Source organism: Glandiceps talaboti, chromosome 4 (genome assembly GCF_964340395.1).
Source record: "Glandiceps talaboti chromosome 4, keGlaTala1.1, whole genome shotgun sequence".
Classification (NCBI taxonomy): Eukaryota; Metazoa; Hemichordata; class Enteropneusta; family Spengelidae; genus Glandiceps; species Glandiceps talaboti.
In genome coordinates this window covers 21,496,060-21,515,583 of record NC_135552.1, presented here as the reverse complement: position 1 = coordinate 21,515,583, position 19,524 = coordinate 21,496,060, and the positions used below count along the sequence as shown (strand labels likewise).

General features: G+C 34.4%; 1 protein-coding gene across 2 annotated transcripts in view; it reads left to right on the top strand.

Annotated features, from left to right (window-relative positions):
- Positions 1-19,524, top strand: part of LOC144433910 (integrin alpha-8-like) — a 124,026-nt gene that overhangs the window by 75,219 nt on the left and 29,283 nt on the right. For both annotated transcript variants that reach the window (XM_078122312.1, XM_078122311.1), the window contains exons 15-17: positions 1,353-1,457; positions 2,574-2,629; positions 7,888-8,048. In XM_078122312.1, coding sequence (XP_077978438.1) covers positions 1,353-1,457; positions 2,574-2,629; positions 7,888-8,048 — 322 coding nt within the window. The remainder of the gene's footprint in view (positions 1-1,352; positions 1,458-2,573; positions 2,630-7,887; positions 8,049-19,524) is intronic.

Below are 19,524 nucleotides of genomic sequence, written 5' to 3'. Positions count from 1 at the left end.
AGTTCACTCACTGGTAATTTGGATGTTATATTATATTCAACATGACATAAAGGTGTCTTAAATGATCACATATCTTGTCAGCGAGTGCATAGGTTTGATCGATGGTTTCAGAAATTACCTGGAGCTGTAAACTTCATGAATCATACAGAAAATAATCTATAAACACTACATGGGAATGGATAGGTTAAACTATAGTGCAGTAGTAGTTGATGCAACACATGGACATGTGTCTGTGTTTTTTAAATCAAAATTTACACTGTATAATAGCTATAGAACATATATGCATGTAGTGTCATCAGTCAATATGGTTGGTGTCTCACATGTACTATTGTGGCATTTGTATTTGTTCTTTGCAGTTTGTTTCAGTATGTTGCTTTCCCTTTACCTGAGAAAACATCTTTTTTTAAGAACAGTATAAATAAAACTAGGTTTAATAAAACATCTAACAATTCCGCAATCTTCGTAATCTTTATGATAAAGAACTTTTTAACAATTACAAATATACATCACACAAAGCCATGTTTTACAGTTCAAACATGAGTCTCTCATTGTTCGATTAACTTTCCTTTATTTCAGTTCACATGTTGATAACACTTACCAAATATTTCCCCATTCATAAAACTTACTAGGTTTAACTGGTATTTACCACTTATCTTAATAATTGGGCTTTTCCAAAAAATTCATGCAAAATGTTGTTGTTGTATAGTTAGTTAACACTGTATGATACATGTACAATGTATAAATTATGTACATGTACACATCCCAGTGATCTGTTCTTCAACATTTGAAACAGCAAACTTCATCTTTGAACAAATGCTTACATCATATTGCAGACACTTTTATATTTTGTTTGTTTGTTTGTTTGTTTGTTTGTTGTTGTTATATCATTGTTGCCATGGCGTTTTGAATACCCCTATGAGGACCACATTGGAAATAAGTGTTTTTAAAAATACTTTTATGTGTTATCCTCGGTGATTTTTTATCCTTGTATTTTAATATGTACTTGTATAAATTTTTACCCAAATAAAATCATATCAATCATATCATATCATATCACTTGATTTCACAAGGATAAACTCTGTCATAAGAATGGTACATCTGTGAGTTTTTTTAGTTGAAAGTACCTGAGCTAATTGTCATAAGAACTGCAATCAGTCCAACTACATTGTACAGTGACGAACCTTTGAAAATACTGACAACTTATTGTCTTGTCTGTGGTAGTCTCTGATGATACTATCTCATTGCATTCGTACTTTCATCTCGTTAACAAAGAAAATCAGTGATATCTCTTTATGTTTCTAAATGTAATTCCTACTCAACTTTATGATTATTTTTGTCTTTTACCTTATCAGAACAAGACCGGTTATTGACCTGATATTAGAGATTGTTACTCCTGAAATTATAGACTTAGAAAGCAAGACATGTTTCCAAGCTAAAGATAACAGTCGCTATGCCTGGTAAGACTTTTTTTATGACATGGAATTTGCAAAATAGTGTATTCTCAGTTGTCATTTTGAAATGATCGAGAGCTGCATGTGGATGCACTCACACATATTCTTATACTTTGATTTCAGTTCGTTTAGACTTCGATGAATGTTTCATATGTTATTAATAAGGATGAGGTGTTGTGAGTATGTGTGTGTGTGTGTGTGTGTGTGTGGGTAAGGTGGCAGGTGGGGGTGTCAGGTGCGTATGTGTGTGTTTTTGTGTGCACTTGCATGCCCATGCACTTGTGTGTTGTGTCTGTGCATGATATTGTATGTGTATATGTTTATGTGTGCATGTTTGCCTGTGTGCATGCATGCGTGTGTGTTGCTTTTGGGTAACTACTATGGAATTCATAAGATAATACCCCATCACTACTTCAACACTCATGACACACCATCCCTATTACTATAATTGTGTACAAGGTTGTAGTGTTTTTGTAGTTTATGTGTTTACTTTGTGTTTAGTAACATTCCTGTGTGCAGAGTCAAAGCTGTGAATATGTGTATGTATAGTGAAACAATGTGTTCTGTATAGTTTAACCATAAAAAAAGGAATATGTGTGATTGACGCGTAGCATGCAACCAGAATGTGACATCTCATGTAAATTGTGGTTCTTCAGCTGTTACATCTCAATGTATAAATTGCTAATAGCTGTATGTACATGTAACTTATTACAGTCCTTCAACAGTTGATGACAGAGAAACGCCAATTCAGAGACTCACATCAGTAAGACAGACCCCTAATATATACATGCAACCAGACTCTTGTAGACGTAATATGAGAAAAATATAGATTTCAACTTCTTTTTTCGAGTCCTTACAGCAAAATTTATTGATTGACAATGCATTAAATGTGGTGACAGAACTTGGATTGCTCAAATTTCAATATTTCAAGTGGCCATGGTTACCGGGACTACAGCATCTTGAAATGTGCTATTAAGAAATCTTAGCACATTATAAGTAGATTTCCTTCTTAAGAAAGATGTAAGCTGTAAAATTCTTGTAGTGTTAGTAATTATCTTGAGTGTGCTTGATGGTGCCATGCAGTCTCGATGTGATATATTATCCGTCTTTTTCTTCACACAGTTTTATTGTTGAGAGGTGCTTCAGTTACATTGGAAAACATGTACCGGCTACTATCGGTGAGTAGATTACTACATTATCTACTATTAAAGCGGGGATTTTTTGAGAAAGTGTAAAGGTAACGTCTTATCTGGTGACAGTTTTAGTATATGAATGAAGAATGAAATGTTAACAACTGTAAGAATGTGTATAAATATCAATTTATCAAAACAAAAAGAAGAAGATTTTTTGAGAAGTGAATCCAAAAATGTGGGTGACGTCTCGTCAGGGATGTATTACAATATTAATAGGTTGTTGCCACGTACCTTTGACACTTGAAACTAGTATGTGTCTCAGCCAAGACACATGAAAGGAGTTTGAGTAATCATGTGAGTTTCTAATAGTCATATTATGGGCATGATAGCCTCTTTAGGCCAAGATTCAGGTAGATGTCTGAGGATGATTTGGGTGGTATCAGTACATGTACAATGTATGTATAGGGCATTTTCTTAATATGTCCCAAGACTGTCTCCCTTCAACCAGATACTTATGGGACTTCTCCAACTTCAATTGTAAAATCCGGTAAAACTAGGAAATTTTATGGTTTTATAGTCGTCATGTAGTTCTCAAAGACTGATTTTTAGTATTTAACAGACTGGACAAATGTGTGCAAGTAAAAGAAGACATTTTAGTCACTATTTATTTTATTTGTATTTTTGTTTTCCTGTAAAATAAGCAAAAATAAGTCTTTAGCGAATTTTTTTTCCAGATTTACAGCATTATCATCCTTTTAAAGTGGAGAAAAACTTCAAAATATCTTTTGCTTTCTTTCCAATTACAACATATTATGTACTTGCATCAATATTTTATTCTTTTCTTTTTGTAGTGGGGTATACTCTGCCAACCAATGCATTACTAAAAAAATTATAATGTGTAGCAAGTAAACAACACACTGTATAACACCCATCCAACATTAAAGATTTGCAAGAAACATTCATTGCACATACATAACTCTAAGAAATTTGATAAATATGAGAATGTGAAATTTTGTTATCAAATGTTGAAAGCATTGTACCTGGATTCCCTGAAGAGGATATTAAAAAAAATGATTCCTGATGCCTAATATTCATTTCAAAATGACTGCTCCAATGATATTAATGACACCAGTTTATTAGAGCACTCTTTGTTCTTTTGTGCAATGCAGTGTGAAGGGTAGAGTAACATTATGTATTAATTACTTGTCATTTCATACCATGTTTATATTCATGACTTTATCATCATGGCACTAGATACATATAGTAAAATGTTTATGTTGATAATTTCAGTTCCCGTGGGAGTTACATCAAATTAGTTTTGTGGTTTGTGGCACGATTGTTGTACAATTAAACCTGTAAAGTTTCATGACCTATATCACTCAAGTAAACCACTGTGTGCATAGTAATGCATGGAGTCATGATGGTCGAATGGTTCGAGTGGCCAGCTTGGAATCTGCAAGTTGCATGTTTGAGCCCCTCCGCTGCTGTTTGTTTCTGAATGGCTATAAAGTCATTGGACAAGTTTTAAACTATGATTGAGCCCCGGTCTACGCAGCTGTATCATTGGGGACCTGATAGGATAAAGGTTGCAATGTGAATGCTTTAATCCTATGCACTAGTAGAAGCTGCAGTGTACATGTATTGCATGCTCCCAGGGAGCTGATGTAGTATAAAGGGTCATTGTGCCATTGTAGGTCCATACCAGGGGTGATAACTGTAAAACACGTTGGGCACAGTGTGAGAAAGCACTATACAAAACATTACTAGTCAACTGACTAGATAGGATATTTGTCTGACACTAGCCAAATACCGTTTTTTGTTAGTCACAGCATAGTTAGAAAGAGAAACTTATTGCAAAATATTTCAACTCACAAATACAAATATTTGGTATAATTCATATCAACAATGCAGGGAGGAATGTAATTTAAATTTTATTTGACCAGAAAATGAAAAGAAAAGAATTGCACAAGTCTGCTGATTGGACAGGAAGTCTGTCTAATAAACATGTCTTATAAGCAAAGTAGTTTGTGTGATACCAAAGAGAGTAACCATAACTGTTTCCAAAATGAAACTTGTTTTTTTGTTTGTTTGGGTTTTTTTGGGGTTTTTTTGGGGGGTGTTTTTTTTTTCTGGGAGGTGGGAGAATTGTACAAGTCTACTGACTGTACAGGATTTCTCACAAACTTCTTCTTTACCATCCTCCCATTACTCTGTAACCCTTGCCCAATCAATGCTGAGGCTATTGTTTCCAGAGATGTTAGCTCCTAAGTTTGTTGGTTTAAATTCCCATAATGCCTCACCCCAGTGTACAGCAGCCCTCTTCTAAAGTTCTATGCTAGATTTGCAAATTTATTACAAAGTACATTATTTCATGTACTTTGAATAATGAGTGCTTAACTGTTTAGGCCTACCTGGTCATTGTTTTCATCTCACAATATTTGATAGTCTTATGTGAAATTTAACATTGTATACAAAAAAAGTGTGTACGTATGTTTTTGTACGTACGTACGTATGTGTGTGTGTATGTGTATTGGTCTGTCTGTGTACATATTATGTCTGTCTCTCTGTCTGTCTATCTGTCTGACTGTTTGTGTCTCAGGCACCGTCTATCCTCTTAAACAAACACCTAACATGTAGGTAGACTATCAATTTAATCTTTAGTACTTCAAATCTATACAACAAACCTATATATTTTAGATTTCAGTCATTAAAAAACCCATAATTTTTCTCTCATCAACAGTATAGTAGGATTCATAGACATTGCCGACAGTGTCCCCAATGTGACACAAGACTCGTATTCCGTCAAAAAATCAATTTTCTGATATGATGTTATTTCCTTTCCCTTTCCTCTGAGAATAAAACTAAGTTTGATTTTGATGTCTCTGAGGTCAAACAATTGTGCTATCAGGCCACTCAATTATCAATGCAATGACTACTGTGTGCTGAAATAGAAATTTCCTTATCTGTAGTGCTTGTTTCTTGATCACATAAAAATTGCAGACAGTGTTGTGGGAATTATGCTTTGCAATTGGATATCTCACCCGTGTTTCCCAAACAATTTATGTATGTTGGTGTTGACATTTTGTAATTACTGGAATGTGTTTCATTATATCCAGACATTACTGTGTGTCTACCTAAATTTTGTAAGATATCGTACGATTATTTTAAAGGAAGGAATGCTAAATTCATGTTTGCATATTCAAAGTCATATAACTTGTGTATGCTTGACATGTATGTGCTGAGTCAGCATTAATAATGTATGTAATGTCATAAATGTAATTTTTATGCATAGGCACAAAGTACTTGATGGTGTGAGAATTAATCTAATATTTCCAAGTAATTATCATGTCACCTGTGTCCAGAACGGCAGCTACGTCAGCTATACTGCCATAAACATGCTGTCTGAAATTTAACCATTGACTTTCGCAAGGCCCCCAGTAGAATAGTCTACCCAGTACAGAGAGATATTTTTTGTTCTCGTATTTAAGCTATCTATGTTGTTGAACTTGATCAAAGCCTATCAGCATCTTACAAAGTCCATATTTGTTGACATCTATAAAGGGGCACAAGCTGAGTATACATTTTGGGGTGTAATTTTTGCTACATACTACATGCATATAAAATGTACTCACAGTCTTGTATTTGCTGATGGCATATCATGTAAACATCACATGACTGAACTCAAATGTGGTTTTAAGATATGACATAAATAATCCAATGACGTAATTAGTATTATACACATGAAACAAAGTTGAGGAAATCCCTATAAATGCAATCAACTGTTCCAACTGCAAAAAGAATTGCAATGTCAAAGAAGGCATGTATGGACAGTATCATTTACACTTAGAATTATAGTTCATTCAAGGTTTTATGTACTAAATATTTCCACTTGAGTAAAAAAGCATAGAAACTCAGCTTGTGCCACTTTAAATGATCCTGATCATTCACTCATATTGTTTACACATGGACATCAAGCCAGTATACAGAGTACCATCAATAACTAATAGTCACATATGAACTATTTCAAGTTAAAGGTGTGATGTGAGGCAATAATTAACAACAAAAATAAGAAAAGTTATTATAGCTCCTGGTGCTTTAAACCATAGACAGTGGAGGGGAGACCTCCACTGTCTATGTTTAAACAGTTGTTATTTGCAAGCCAGTATTGTGTATTTCCATGTGTTCCCATTTGTATGATAACTTTTGATAACATACCTTCATCTCATCATAAATATGAATCTATGATTGAAAATGAAGCATCACAGACATTTCAATGTCCTTAAACCCTAATTAATTTTCATTCCCCTCCACAACCAATTACAAAAGGTGTGCTCATGTGAGATTTCTTGTAATTGTATGTGCACTTATTGAATTAACATTGAATAATCTATTAACCCATAGCAATATCTCTTTGGGTATTGTTTGCGATATCTAGTGATATATATATCTATCAATCATAAAAGTGTCATGAATTAATGAAATATCAACAACTTATCAATATCATTTGTTGATATAAATTAATGAGTTTAGTGAAAATATATTTATCACTGCCAGTGTGCTTAGTTTAAAATTCTATTTCATCATAAGGTAAACAATATATTTGTAAATTTCAAGTGTCACTCTGCTTAATAAGCGGGTAACTGAAATGCATTAATACTGTACAGGATATACATGTACAGGGCACATTTGCGAAAAAGTGATATGGCAGAGGTTTGGGAAGAAAATAGGAAAGAAAAAATGGAATATTTCCTACCTTTTGTTTTCTGTTTCTGTTTCTGTGTCTGTTTCTGTTGTGTTGTGTTGTGTTGTGTTGTGTTGTGTTGTGTTGTGTTGTTCTGTGTTGTGTTGTGTTGTGTTGTGTTGTGATATGATATAATACATGTACATGATAAAACGATTAATAGAATGCTGAGTATCCATCGAATAATACTGTCATTTTATACATGTATATACATGACTAACTAACAAAGTCATCAATTAGCTCTTGTAACACAGATAGCAACTAGCAATTGATTCCAAAAAGCTGTATTGGCCTATAGTCAAACCTGTGTATAGCAGTCACCCAGGGACTGCTTTCTGGATTGGCATAAAGCAACCATATAGGGAGGTGGTTGTTCTATCAAGGGTTGTTAATTTATTCATGAGCACTGACTTGTATATTAACATAATCACATATCATATGGCTAGTAGTTTACATATTAAATAGACTATCACCATAGGATTTTATGATGGACATGACGTTACAACTATGTTTGATATGGTTAGGGCCTTTTTACTTATTTTGACTCATTTTCTCTTGTCAGATATTGAGTATGTGATCTCCCTAGATGCACTCAAAGAATACCCAAAGAGGGCTTACTTCAGTGCTACTGGCAAGAGTGATGAGAAAAAACAGATCCGACTTTTCAAGAAGCACGTCTCCAAAGAGAGAATCTGTAAATCAAGTAGTTTTGTTTACCTTAAGGTAAAGAAATTATTCAATAATTCTTTGCATGTTTGTAATATTTAGTTTTGCCTCATTAAGTTTATAATGTTACTAATCAGAATTGCTTTTCAGTATTCAGCATTCTGTGTATTTCTGAACTGCATTATACCTTTTTGGGACTCAGTGTAAATGAACCAATTCCTGACATCAAACATGGTAATCATTGCATGTTCTGTGAACATGACATTGTGTACTTTTAAAGGCCAATGATTCAATGCTGGGTTCTCACATTAGTGTTATCGTATCAGTGGAATCATAAGGATTACATAGGATTATTCTTGTGTTGAAGACCAACTTTTTCTTTAGCTCTGCCAGACAAATAGTTTTCACACCTAGATTTTAATCCTAATCTAAACCCAGCCTTTAACCATATTATGAATAAATTGAATAATTCATTATCTGTCAATCAGGTGGGTACCACTGGAATCTAATAAATAACACATCAAGTCAGATGTCAGTGCTTAATAATGTAATCAAAAGGCTTTACGTAATGTTATCAGTCACTTGAAATTATCAGAAATAGCTGATTTTGATAATGAATGTTCTGATTAATTTTGCTCTGATGAAATGTACAGACAAAAGTGTCTTATATCTTCTCATCATAATCCCAGTATGTCAGGTGACATGGAATGGCAAATTATTGTACATATACTGGTAGTACAGCTATTAGACTGTAAGATACATCATGTTGTTAAGCACTATCAGGCTTCTTAACTGGCTGATAGTGTAGCCTGAATGTCGGTATCTTACAGACTATATACAGGTGTCTGTAACAACATTATTGTACAACTAAAAACCTGGTTTTCATTCACTAGTATCATATCTCCTAGTAGTTCCAAACTGAGAAACATGTGTTGTCAACCTTGAGCCATTGTCTGTTTGTTGAAAACAATTCAGTGTGTGACCTTATCTATTGGTAATATTATTCAATACATTCGTCTATCAGCTGTGAGGTGTAAAACAGCTGTGGGCATAATTTCTTGCATGATCACCATCTGTTTTATTATGAAATGTTATCATAAGCAGGGCCGCAGAAAGGGATTTGACATTCTGAAAGATCTTTCTTGTTTGTAAACAAACAAGTGTATTAAGGAATAATCAGTGATATTTAGAATAAAACTTGTATGACTTGTATAAATTGTTTGTGTGTGTGTGTGTGTGTGTGTGTGTGTGTGTGTGTGTGGTAAAGTCTGCTTGACGTGTGATCACAATTAATTTCAAACTGAACAGATCAAAAGCAGCTGTTTGAATTGTATAATATTTATTTTTCATAAAAGATATTAACACCTCAGACCACTAAAAATTAGTGGTCGTCTGAGTTAATACACTGTTTGACCCTCATATCAAAGGTACTGACACACCCCCCTGAAAGATAAAAAATGTTTGTTTAATTTTTCCTGTCTTCTTTTATGATGCAATATCTTTATATAGATATTACTGTTTCTCAGTAAGCAAGTTAATATCCGGTGTTAAATTCCTATGAATCATTGACCTGTCTAGTGGGAATATGTATACTTACACTCGTCTTCCTGCCATGGGTTTATGTTCATTTTACTTCTGTGATACTTGAGTAGATTTTTACAGGTTTCTGAACTTTCAGCCAGCCAGGTTGTTTTCCACATCTGCATATATAATCGACCTGAGGTGCAATGTTAATGTAAAAGTATTAATATCAAAATGCAAATAAATAATATATATTTCTCCAAACATAAAGTTGTGAGACTTAGGTCTGCAATAACATTTTAGGAGGTTGATTTTGATGGCAGGCTTTATTAACAATGTTCTCTTGTCCAGCTGAGAATTTTGATGTCGGTGTCACATGGTAATCAAACAGGTGGTTGTGATTAAAATTTATGGACTACATGTAGTATATGAATGTGAACACCAGCATTGTATATACTTCATTACAGGTAAATTGTCTAAATCTGGGCTTTAATTATGTTTTCTATATAATCATGTAGTAAGCAGATACTGGTCAGAATTGATGTTCTGTTCATGCATTGATTTTGCATTATCTCAGTTTTGCTATTTCAAAATATAATGAACGTGAGAACCATGATTTTGACGCAGTTGCCGTTAGTAAAATTTCATTATTAAACACTTTAGGATAATTGATTCCTGTGAAATCTGAGAAAAGTCGTTTCTGTTTGATCAGTTGTATACCTAGTGGGAAAGATCACAAATGTTCTTTCTTTACATTGTTATACATTGTTGACAGAAGTCTTTTTCCAGTTTGCATTCGGGGGATAATTGTGTATGTGTTTGAAGGATTTTATGGTAATGTCCCTTATGACTTCACCTCTAGACCTTCATGCTGTCTGTATTTGTATTACATCCTGTGTGTGGCGATGTGACTGTGAAAACGAGTCAAGCATAACCTGTGTCTATTTGTAGAAAATATCAAATCTAGCTCTACATCTGTTTTGTACTGTTACAGTTTGCCAAATGGTACATGCTTGTTAGCTTGCACTAAATGGGAATAGTTTGACCTCATATTATTACGTGTTTGGAAACATTTACTGTCAAAAGAATTGAACAAAACCCTGTATACATGCATGTTATGCAAATATGTGTGCCAAGTTTCATATTTTCACCATGTCCAGCATCAATATGTAGATGTGACTGAAGTTCTAAAAAAATTGCTTGACCCAAAATATTACATTTTTCAAAATATGAATGTGTCAAAACTGTCTTCAGTACATGTACAATAGGTGTGCTATTTCACATGTTTTCAGCGTGTGTTGCACTCATAAGTTTGTGTTTGAGGTGAAGGGGCTCTGAATTGGAATTCTTTGACCTAAAATGTTAAAATGTTACATTTGTGGAGACATTACAAATGTCAGAGGACTTGAATCAGCTTCCCTGATTGCACAAATTTACTTGTATAATGAGTACATGCCAAGTTGTATGTATTCATCATGACCTGCCCTCAGAAGGCTGTGTGAGACTCTGAATAGGAATTGCATTTGTTGAGACCTTAACAGAGGAATTGAACGTTTTCCCAGTCTTTTTACAGATTGTGCAAATTTGTTTCCACAATGAGTGCGCTAAACTGCATGTTTTCACCATGCCCCGCACTAACAAGGTTGAAGTTACAGCTCCGAAATGCACACATGCTCTGACCTAAATTGTTACAGTTGGGGAGACACCACAATTCTCTCTGTAAATACAGGAAATGTATATCCATTGACGGAATGACCACCAGGTTAGCAGGTTAATTACAAAGATCTTATAAGAGGAAACCCTAATGGATAAAATGAGGCAATATATCACTGCAGACAATGCACTTTCACTTCTTTTACATATCCAAACTGTTTCCTCTTAATTCTGGCTGCTGTAGAGATCAGATGTCTAAAGGTTTAATGTTCTATTTTAATTCAAAGCTAGCATTAAGGGGATAAATATTATATGTCACAGTCCGGTTATTATAGCTTTGATTGTGGTATCCAGAGCTTAGAGTTCACGAATTAAGAGTGGAGAGCACTGTATTAATGTTGCATTGAGGGCACTGAAGTGAAAACAGTTAATATGTTTAGTCCCGGTACCTTGGGATGTAATAGCCCTTAATGAGTTGGTAACAGGATTCAACTGTACCTTAGTAAAAACTTAGTGTATAGAAATGATTCTGTAATTGCTCTACAGGTGAGGAGATCAAGTGGCACGGTTTTTACTCCAGAGTACTTTCTCTGAAATAATTTTGTTATAATTATAGTAATATTCTGTACACTAGATGATACACATTACATTTTGTATAAAAGATCATTGGTATTTGATTTAGTGTTATTAACGGTAGTAATTCGGTACAAAAAAACGTGATCTTCAACTAGTTTACACCTGAGCAAGCTTTTGCAAGAAGTTTGCACGAAATGTGTGTCATGCAAATGTATTGTTCATTGTTCCAAGAATCATGTAGAAAGATAGTTTCGCATCTGTAGCAATTAAATTATATATTGGGATTGATTTCTGCTGAACTTGCATTTATTCAATGTATTTTAAGTGCACAATGTCTGTATGATATTGATGCCAACATTAAGAGACTAGGGACAATAATTGTCCATCCTGTAATCCATCAGTAGAACTCAAAATATAAACTGTAGGCCAAGATACCCCTTGAGATAATTGCAAATAAGCAATGACTGTCAACTGATGAATGGACAAAAATTGTATCTCTCAATGTCTAGTTTAAGGTGGTATGTGCCTCTGAAATATAATTTGTAAACTTTTGCTGTTATTTTGCTCAAGTAAACGCCATTTTCTTTCTCAGTTAAAATCAAGAAACTAATCAGAGGTCACCATGCAAACTTTGGTATAGAGGTGAAAATTAATCCATTTTAAAATCCAAAATGGCCGCCTAATACTTCTATGGTAAAATGAAAGATTGTTCATTTCCTTACTAGAAATGCCAGGAACAAATTTCACATGCCGAACTCTAGAGGAAGTTGATTAGATAACGTTGATTTTAGGGAATTTGGTCTCAAAGGCACATTTTATCCTCAGTTAATTTTAATTCTTCTTGTTTTCCTCTACTTTACTATGACTGTTTACTTCATGTTAAATTTTGAGGTATGAACAATAACAGATTGAGAAATAAGTAAGTTGTAAAAACAAATCTCCGGAAATGAATGAAGTAACCAACAACTTTAGTGACTCACTTGACTCTCTCTTAATATCCAACGGAACCATGCCTAACTTCATTCACTGGTTTTCTGAGTAGACACGGTAAAATGATTCAACTCCATCTGAATGCCACAAGAAACCATGTACTCATTTGCAGTTAGCAGACACTGTCCTATTACATTTTACAAAGTCTTATTCCAAGTAATAGGCAAAATGGCATTAGCAATCAGACACTGCTTTACTGCTTTCCTTCCTTGTATGTCTATATATCTATCAAATAGTATGCAAAAAGGTAAAGGCGTTAATTTAGTTACTGTGTTGCTTTTTATCGCTTGAACACTGAGATCCCCTTGTGTCCGAAGTGAAACCAAATCAATCAACTTTAGCCCCCTTCTTAGCCTTTCTTATCCTTAGAAGTGTCTTTTCATAATCATCTCAGACAATCTAGTGTGTTCGTTTGATTAATAAGATGGGGTAGACTCACTTTCCATTTGTATACGTTGTGACCAACTGATAAACTTCGCACATTGCTGACAGAATCACCTCTCTGAACCTACATGATTTGTGAGTAGTATTCTTTATTAGCATGCCCCCTTTTTTTGAGGCAACTAAAGCATTGAATCAATTAAATAAGATCATTAATGGTTACTACATTGGGGAAAAAACAACGGAAGCTGTCCAAGATTTATTACCGATGAATCAATATTTCTCAGCTGACCTCTGTACGTGACATGATGAGAAAAAATGACAGCATAGCTCCCAAGGACAACTGAGTCAGCACTTTGTGTCATCCCTGAGTAATTAGCACTCTACACTGTTTGATCTATGATTCTTTTATGATGTTAGGCCTAAGTCAGAGTCACGCCATCCAGTTCAGTTTAATGCATAATGTAGCAAATCAATATTATGCACAGATCTATAGGTATAGAGCTGTATGTGTTTGATCCTTTAGGTGGTCTTCTGTGTGATGCGGACAGGCCAAAGTACTGTAATCAAACTTCTCATATAAGCCTACTAATATGTTGTGATACTTATGTTGAAGATTCGAGCCAATTTTGTGATCATATATTGCTGTTACAGTAGCAATTCAACATAGAGAGCCATAGCTAGAGACTAAGAGAGCTGTGTGTTTTCTCCATGAGATGATCTTCCATATGATGTTAGACTTTTAGTTAAGTCACAGACATGCCACCCTGTTTTACATTTTAGCAAATTCACTGTTGTGTGTGTTTTATACATTGGATTGGATGATCTTCCATATTAAAGTGCACAGTCATCCCATTCTGTTTTAGTATATATCAGGAAATTCAATGGATAATATGTAGCAGGAGAGCTGTGTGTTTTATCCATGGCATGATTTCCTATATGATGTATTGTTAGACCTAATTCACTGCCATGCTATCCTATTTAGTAATGCATACAGTAGAAAATTTTAACATTATGGATTTATAGCTATAGAACTGTGTATGTTTTATCCATGGGATCATCTTCCGTATCAATTTCACCAAGTCTTTGTAAACCAACCCCACGGAAGCAAATCAACAGATCAATACTGCTCTGAACGGAATAACTAAGAACTAAAGTAAATTAGAACATGTTGGCTGAAGAATGCTTAGCAATCTAACACTCTGACATGCTGCCAGCAAATTACTTGCATTCATTAAAAGTATTCACATCAAGTTAGACAAGACTAGTAATTTTAACCGTGCTAGTTGTAGCATACATGAAAAGAAGTATCGATTCTGAACATTTAGAATGAAGAATATAACCACAGCTTGTGAAACATAACAATGAACTAAGAAATAAATTGGTGCATAATGCAATTACTGGTTATCTGTTTTCATTGACATTATTCCAATCTATCTCCTCAAATAGTTATGTCAATATTTTTTTTAGATTTTAGACAAATATTAGTATTTGTTATTCATGTGTTTCAAAGTTTACCAAAGGATTTAGGAAAGCTAAATACATCAACTGAGTTGATAAGATGTCAGATGTTTTTCTAGCTTTTAAGCAAATCACTTTGTCAGAAATTCTGGAGTGGACTACAGCGATTCAAAAGAAGAGTGAGTGAGCGAGAGATATATTAGAGAGAGGTTTTCTACAGTGTTAAAATGAAAGTAAGGTTTGTGTTTCCTAAAGGTTATTAATTATGATGCCAAAGGCTTAATATGATTACCACATTTGCAAAAATTGATTATTTGTCACATGATTTAGATTATAGCTTTATAGTTTGTGGCAGTATTTATTATTTGATATGTTATAATAATAATGATAATGATAATAACAAATTCTCAACAGCACATTATGCAACAGTCTCAATGTGGTTTTAATACAAAACTCAAAGAGAATAAGTATCCATGGTAGGGTATATTGGAATAAATGTCTAAGATAAATTTAAAACAAAAGAAGACCTCAAAAACTTTCACACCTGTCACAATATTATAACAGTGTTGCAGCCAGAGGAGGTTTTGGGGTCATTTGACACACATTTTGTGGACCTGACCCACAATTTTGGAAGTGATGGGTCATAGATGACCCACACTAAAATTGAATGCAAATTTGTTTAGCAACATGACCACACCTATAGCAACAGCCAAATGATCATGTACATGTATATTGTATAGATAACAACAGGGTTGGATAGGCAACTGCATAATCATTCAGCAAATATCTAGGATGGATCAGCATGTGGGTAAATACTTTTAAAAATTGTACAGTTGTGCTACAATGCAATTGGCACTTTTTTTTATAATGTCCCAAAAAAATTGATGATGACCCAGAAATATGAAAGTCATGGGACACTATGTCCCACTCTTTCAAAAGGCTGGCTGCAACACTGTATAAGTGAGTAAAATAAAAAGTATGTCATCAAAAACTTGTAAGAATTGAAATTCACTGAAAAAATGCTACGTGGACTAATAGTTTGTTTGATTCATGTAATTGTTTGATAACATGTATACAAGTTATGATGCATGTATGTAAGTTTGTTGTAGTTGAAAATTGTTCAAGCTCTTATCAACGTGTACCAGTTATCAATGCTAAATTTCTATCAAATAATCTTTGTGTTTTGGTAAAATGTAGTTTTTCATTTAGAAAAGTCATGATGAATTTCTAAACTCCACACGTGTTTAAAATTTGCCGTCTACACAAGCTTGAGTAGGCACACTTTTGTGACAGTATTTATACTGCAATATTATCCTTGTACACAGGGAGCTTTTATTGTTAATAACACCTGTAAGGGGTTTGGTATTACAATGTATTGCCTATTCTACCCAAGGGTTGCTATTCTTGATCAAAATTTGATAAAGAAATGTTTACGTTTAAGAATGTACATCTAATATATCATTACATTGTCCATCCCACCCCACTTTTTTTTTCATTGTACATGTAGCTAGAATAAAAGCTGTCAGGATATAAGATGTTCGTCACTGAACATGATTGAATATTTATAATTACTTGTAGTACAACAATCAAATACAGCCTTGATTATGTATTTAATAATTCATGGCATTCAATGATATTGTCAAAGTTCAAAGACCTGTATTGAGATAACTGGTATTGACTCTAAGACAAAATTGTGTTGATCTTGAATGTAATCCCCAGAGATATAGTATCCTTGTTAGGAATTAGATATATTCAACATCTTAAAAGGGAATGTCACTTAAAACTTAAAGGAAATAACTAAAAGGCACTTGCATAAATTTTGTTTTCAACGCAGTCACTTCATGATTTTACATCATACATTATGCACAATTGCAAAAAAAAAAACACATGAAGTTGAAACTTGTTCTTCACTCATTGCTTAGTGGAGGTCCTTGCCATGGACATGCTTTGTCTCATGAGAGTCAGCAGACATTCATATCTAGAAAGAGAACGTATTCATGAATTGCAAGTGCTCATTACCTTAAAAAAAATCATGAATATTAATGTTCAGCTATTGTATATGCATGTCACCCAACTGTGTCCATGTCAAGGAGCTCTGCTAGTAATGAATGAGGAACAAGTTTCAATCTGTGTTTGTAAGCAATCATATGTAATGTACATGTAGGTGATTTAAACACACAAAAATGCTGTTATTTTCTGCAGTGACAGCATATGTAATGCATTAAAGGGATATCAAATCATGAAATGACTCCTCAGCACCCAACAGTTATGAAACTGCCTTTATTTCGTGCCATGACACTCCCCAATTGATCTTGAATGTGTTCCTCAGAGAGGTAGTATTATGTGAGATGTTGAAGATATTCAAAATCTTTACGATTTTGAACTTGTTCCCCCAGAGACATGGAAGTATTGTGCAAAGTAGCAGATATTAAAAAACAGAATCAGCTCAATTTCTGCTGACCTGGAAGAAGGTGAATAGATTGTCAGTGATTCAGCATATTGACCTTTTGTCATTATATACATTCCTTGATGAGAATGTTCAACATTCCGGTAATCTCAGTAAACAAGGTGGATCATCTAGAGACCCTATGTAATCCCACAGAGAAAGTAAATTAGACAGACAAGTAACAAGGAAAAACAATGACCTTTGAAAGTAATCTACAAAGGTCATATTATTTCTAACGAAGAGATCCATACATGTGTACATGTACATGGAGATGGGACTTTCATCTTGGTATGCAGGTGTTGTCTTGATGTCTTCCCACAACAAAGGTTTATTACGCAGGTTGAAAGGGCTGTATGCTGTAAAGTGAAATGAAAACATACATTTAAGGTTTGCAATCAGGAAAGGTAATAAAAGGTAGTGAATAGTCATGATGAATACAATAAAACAGATGACTTTAGCTACTTTGCTGTTTTAGTTAATCTAACAGAGGTAAGGGGTCAGTAACTCAAGATTCCTTTATTTAATACCATGATTACTTCTTGTGCTTTCTGCTATGTGAAACTGCCTTGTAAACCAATAAAGTGAAATTAAAGGTGCTATGATGTACAAATGTATCGTGTGGAGCTGGTTTGAGATTGTTATTCTAAAAATATCATGCTACGTAATCATTTTTTCCATGGGACAAATACTTGAGGTTTAGAAAAACTATATTTAAAATAGTGTGTCAACATTGCTGGATCTCTGCCTATGCTAGTGCTTGTTCTACAATAGACTCTACATGAAATGTACCATCTTGTGTTAGTAGCAATTCAAGCTTGATGAGTAACCACACCCCGCAGTTGTTATCAGGATACCCATAATTATGTATAAATTTACTTAACATTTTCATTACATTTGCAGTTACACATGCATATCTACAAAATGACTTCATTGAATAATCACACATTCTGACGTACATGTAGTGTAATTCCCCAAATCATATTATGCAGTTTATGTAAGCAAGCTGGTAGGTAGAACAAGCACTTAAAATGTAGTCAGAGATCTAGCGACATAGAGAGATTCAATCTTGACAGCAACTCTTTTCTTGTATGCCACCAGTGATTGTTTTCTCCAATCCAAATGCAGCATGATTACACAATGATTATGATTACAGTTTCAACAATTTCCACCAGTCAACAAATGTTTTACAACATGTACTAGTATTTCTCAGATCCTGTCCAGAACAGAATTTCACTGCAGTGAACATGTTCGAAGTTTTAATTATAGGTGATTCTTTTATTGTAACTAAACTTGTGGATATCATTGTAGAAATCAAATAATGACTTAATGACAATCATCCATGAATAATTTTTTTAGTCAAGTAAAACTTCATAGATCCTAGAGTGAAAAACATAACTCCAACGCATTCAAAAATTCTGACTAGGTAAAGCATAGACCTACACAAAATGCTGTTACAACAAGCAGAAACACTTTTGATACAGATTATATGGCATTGTACATGTATACATGTCTCTATGTCTATCTACAAGGTTTAACGGGGAGGGGAGGTCTTTGTATTCTTTACTTTCCTAAAATGTCTGTGTCAAACAGCAAAGGGTCATGCTGTTTTGCAACAGAGTGTATGACAGATATTCTTCATGCTTTCTGTTTTACTATTCACCAGACAAGCATACAAGTAAGTGGTTACTTAATTCAACCATTAAAAAAAATTGAAGCAGTAAGAAATAATTTGAACTGGGATCTGTATCTAAGGTGTACCTTCAAATGGAATTTGATGATCAAGCCAATGTTGTACTTTAACTTTAAGAGAAATTGAACCATATATATCTAGATGTCAAACATAAAATTAGATGTTTTCCAATTTCTACCAACTCATTTCCTGAGATTACATCTGATGGATTAAGTTAACTTTATCATCTGTGTGCGAGGAATATTAACATTCAAAATGCTGGGCTTTAGAGCTGGAGGAGCCCTAGGCCTTAACAGTCACAATGCCAGGCTTAATTTGCTACAACAGCAGCAGCCCTACACCGTAACAGTCACAATGCCAGGCTTTGCTACAAAAGCAGCAGCCTGAGGCCTTAACAGTCACAATGCCAGGCTTTGCTACAAAAGCAGTAGCCTGAGGCCTTAACAGTCACAATGCTGGGCTTTGAAGCGACAGCAGCAGCCTGAGAACAAACAAGTTGAAATGTTTAGCATGGGTTCTACCTATTTCCCCCATAGCCTGTTGCTTGAGTTAGTTATCTTCGTCAACATCACATTGGACTATGAGCTTAGTCCCCCTGGGATAATGGCCCTTTATACTTTCTCAACTCCCTGGGGAGGAAACAATCCATTGCAGCCTTCATAAGTGGCATAGCCACTTTGCAACTTCTATCCTGCCAGGGCCCTAGTTGTACAGCTGGGTTGAATGGAGTACAGTTGTGGTTCAGATCTTACCCAAGGACTTTAGCCATTCAGAAACAAACAGCTGTGATGAGGTTCAAACCTGCAACCTGCAGA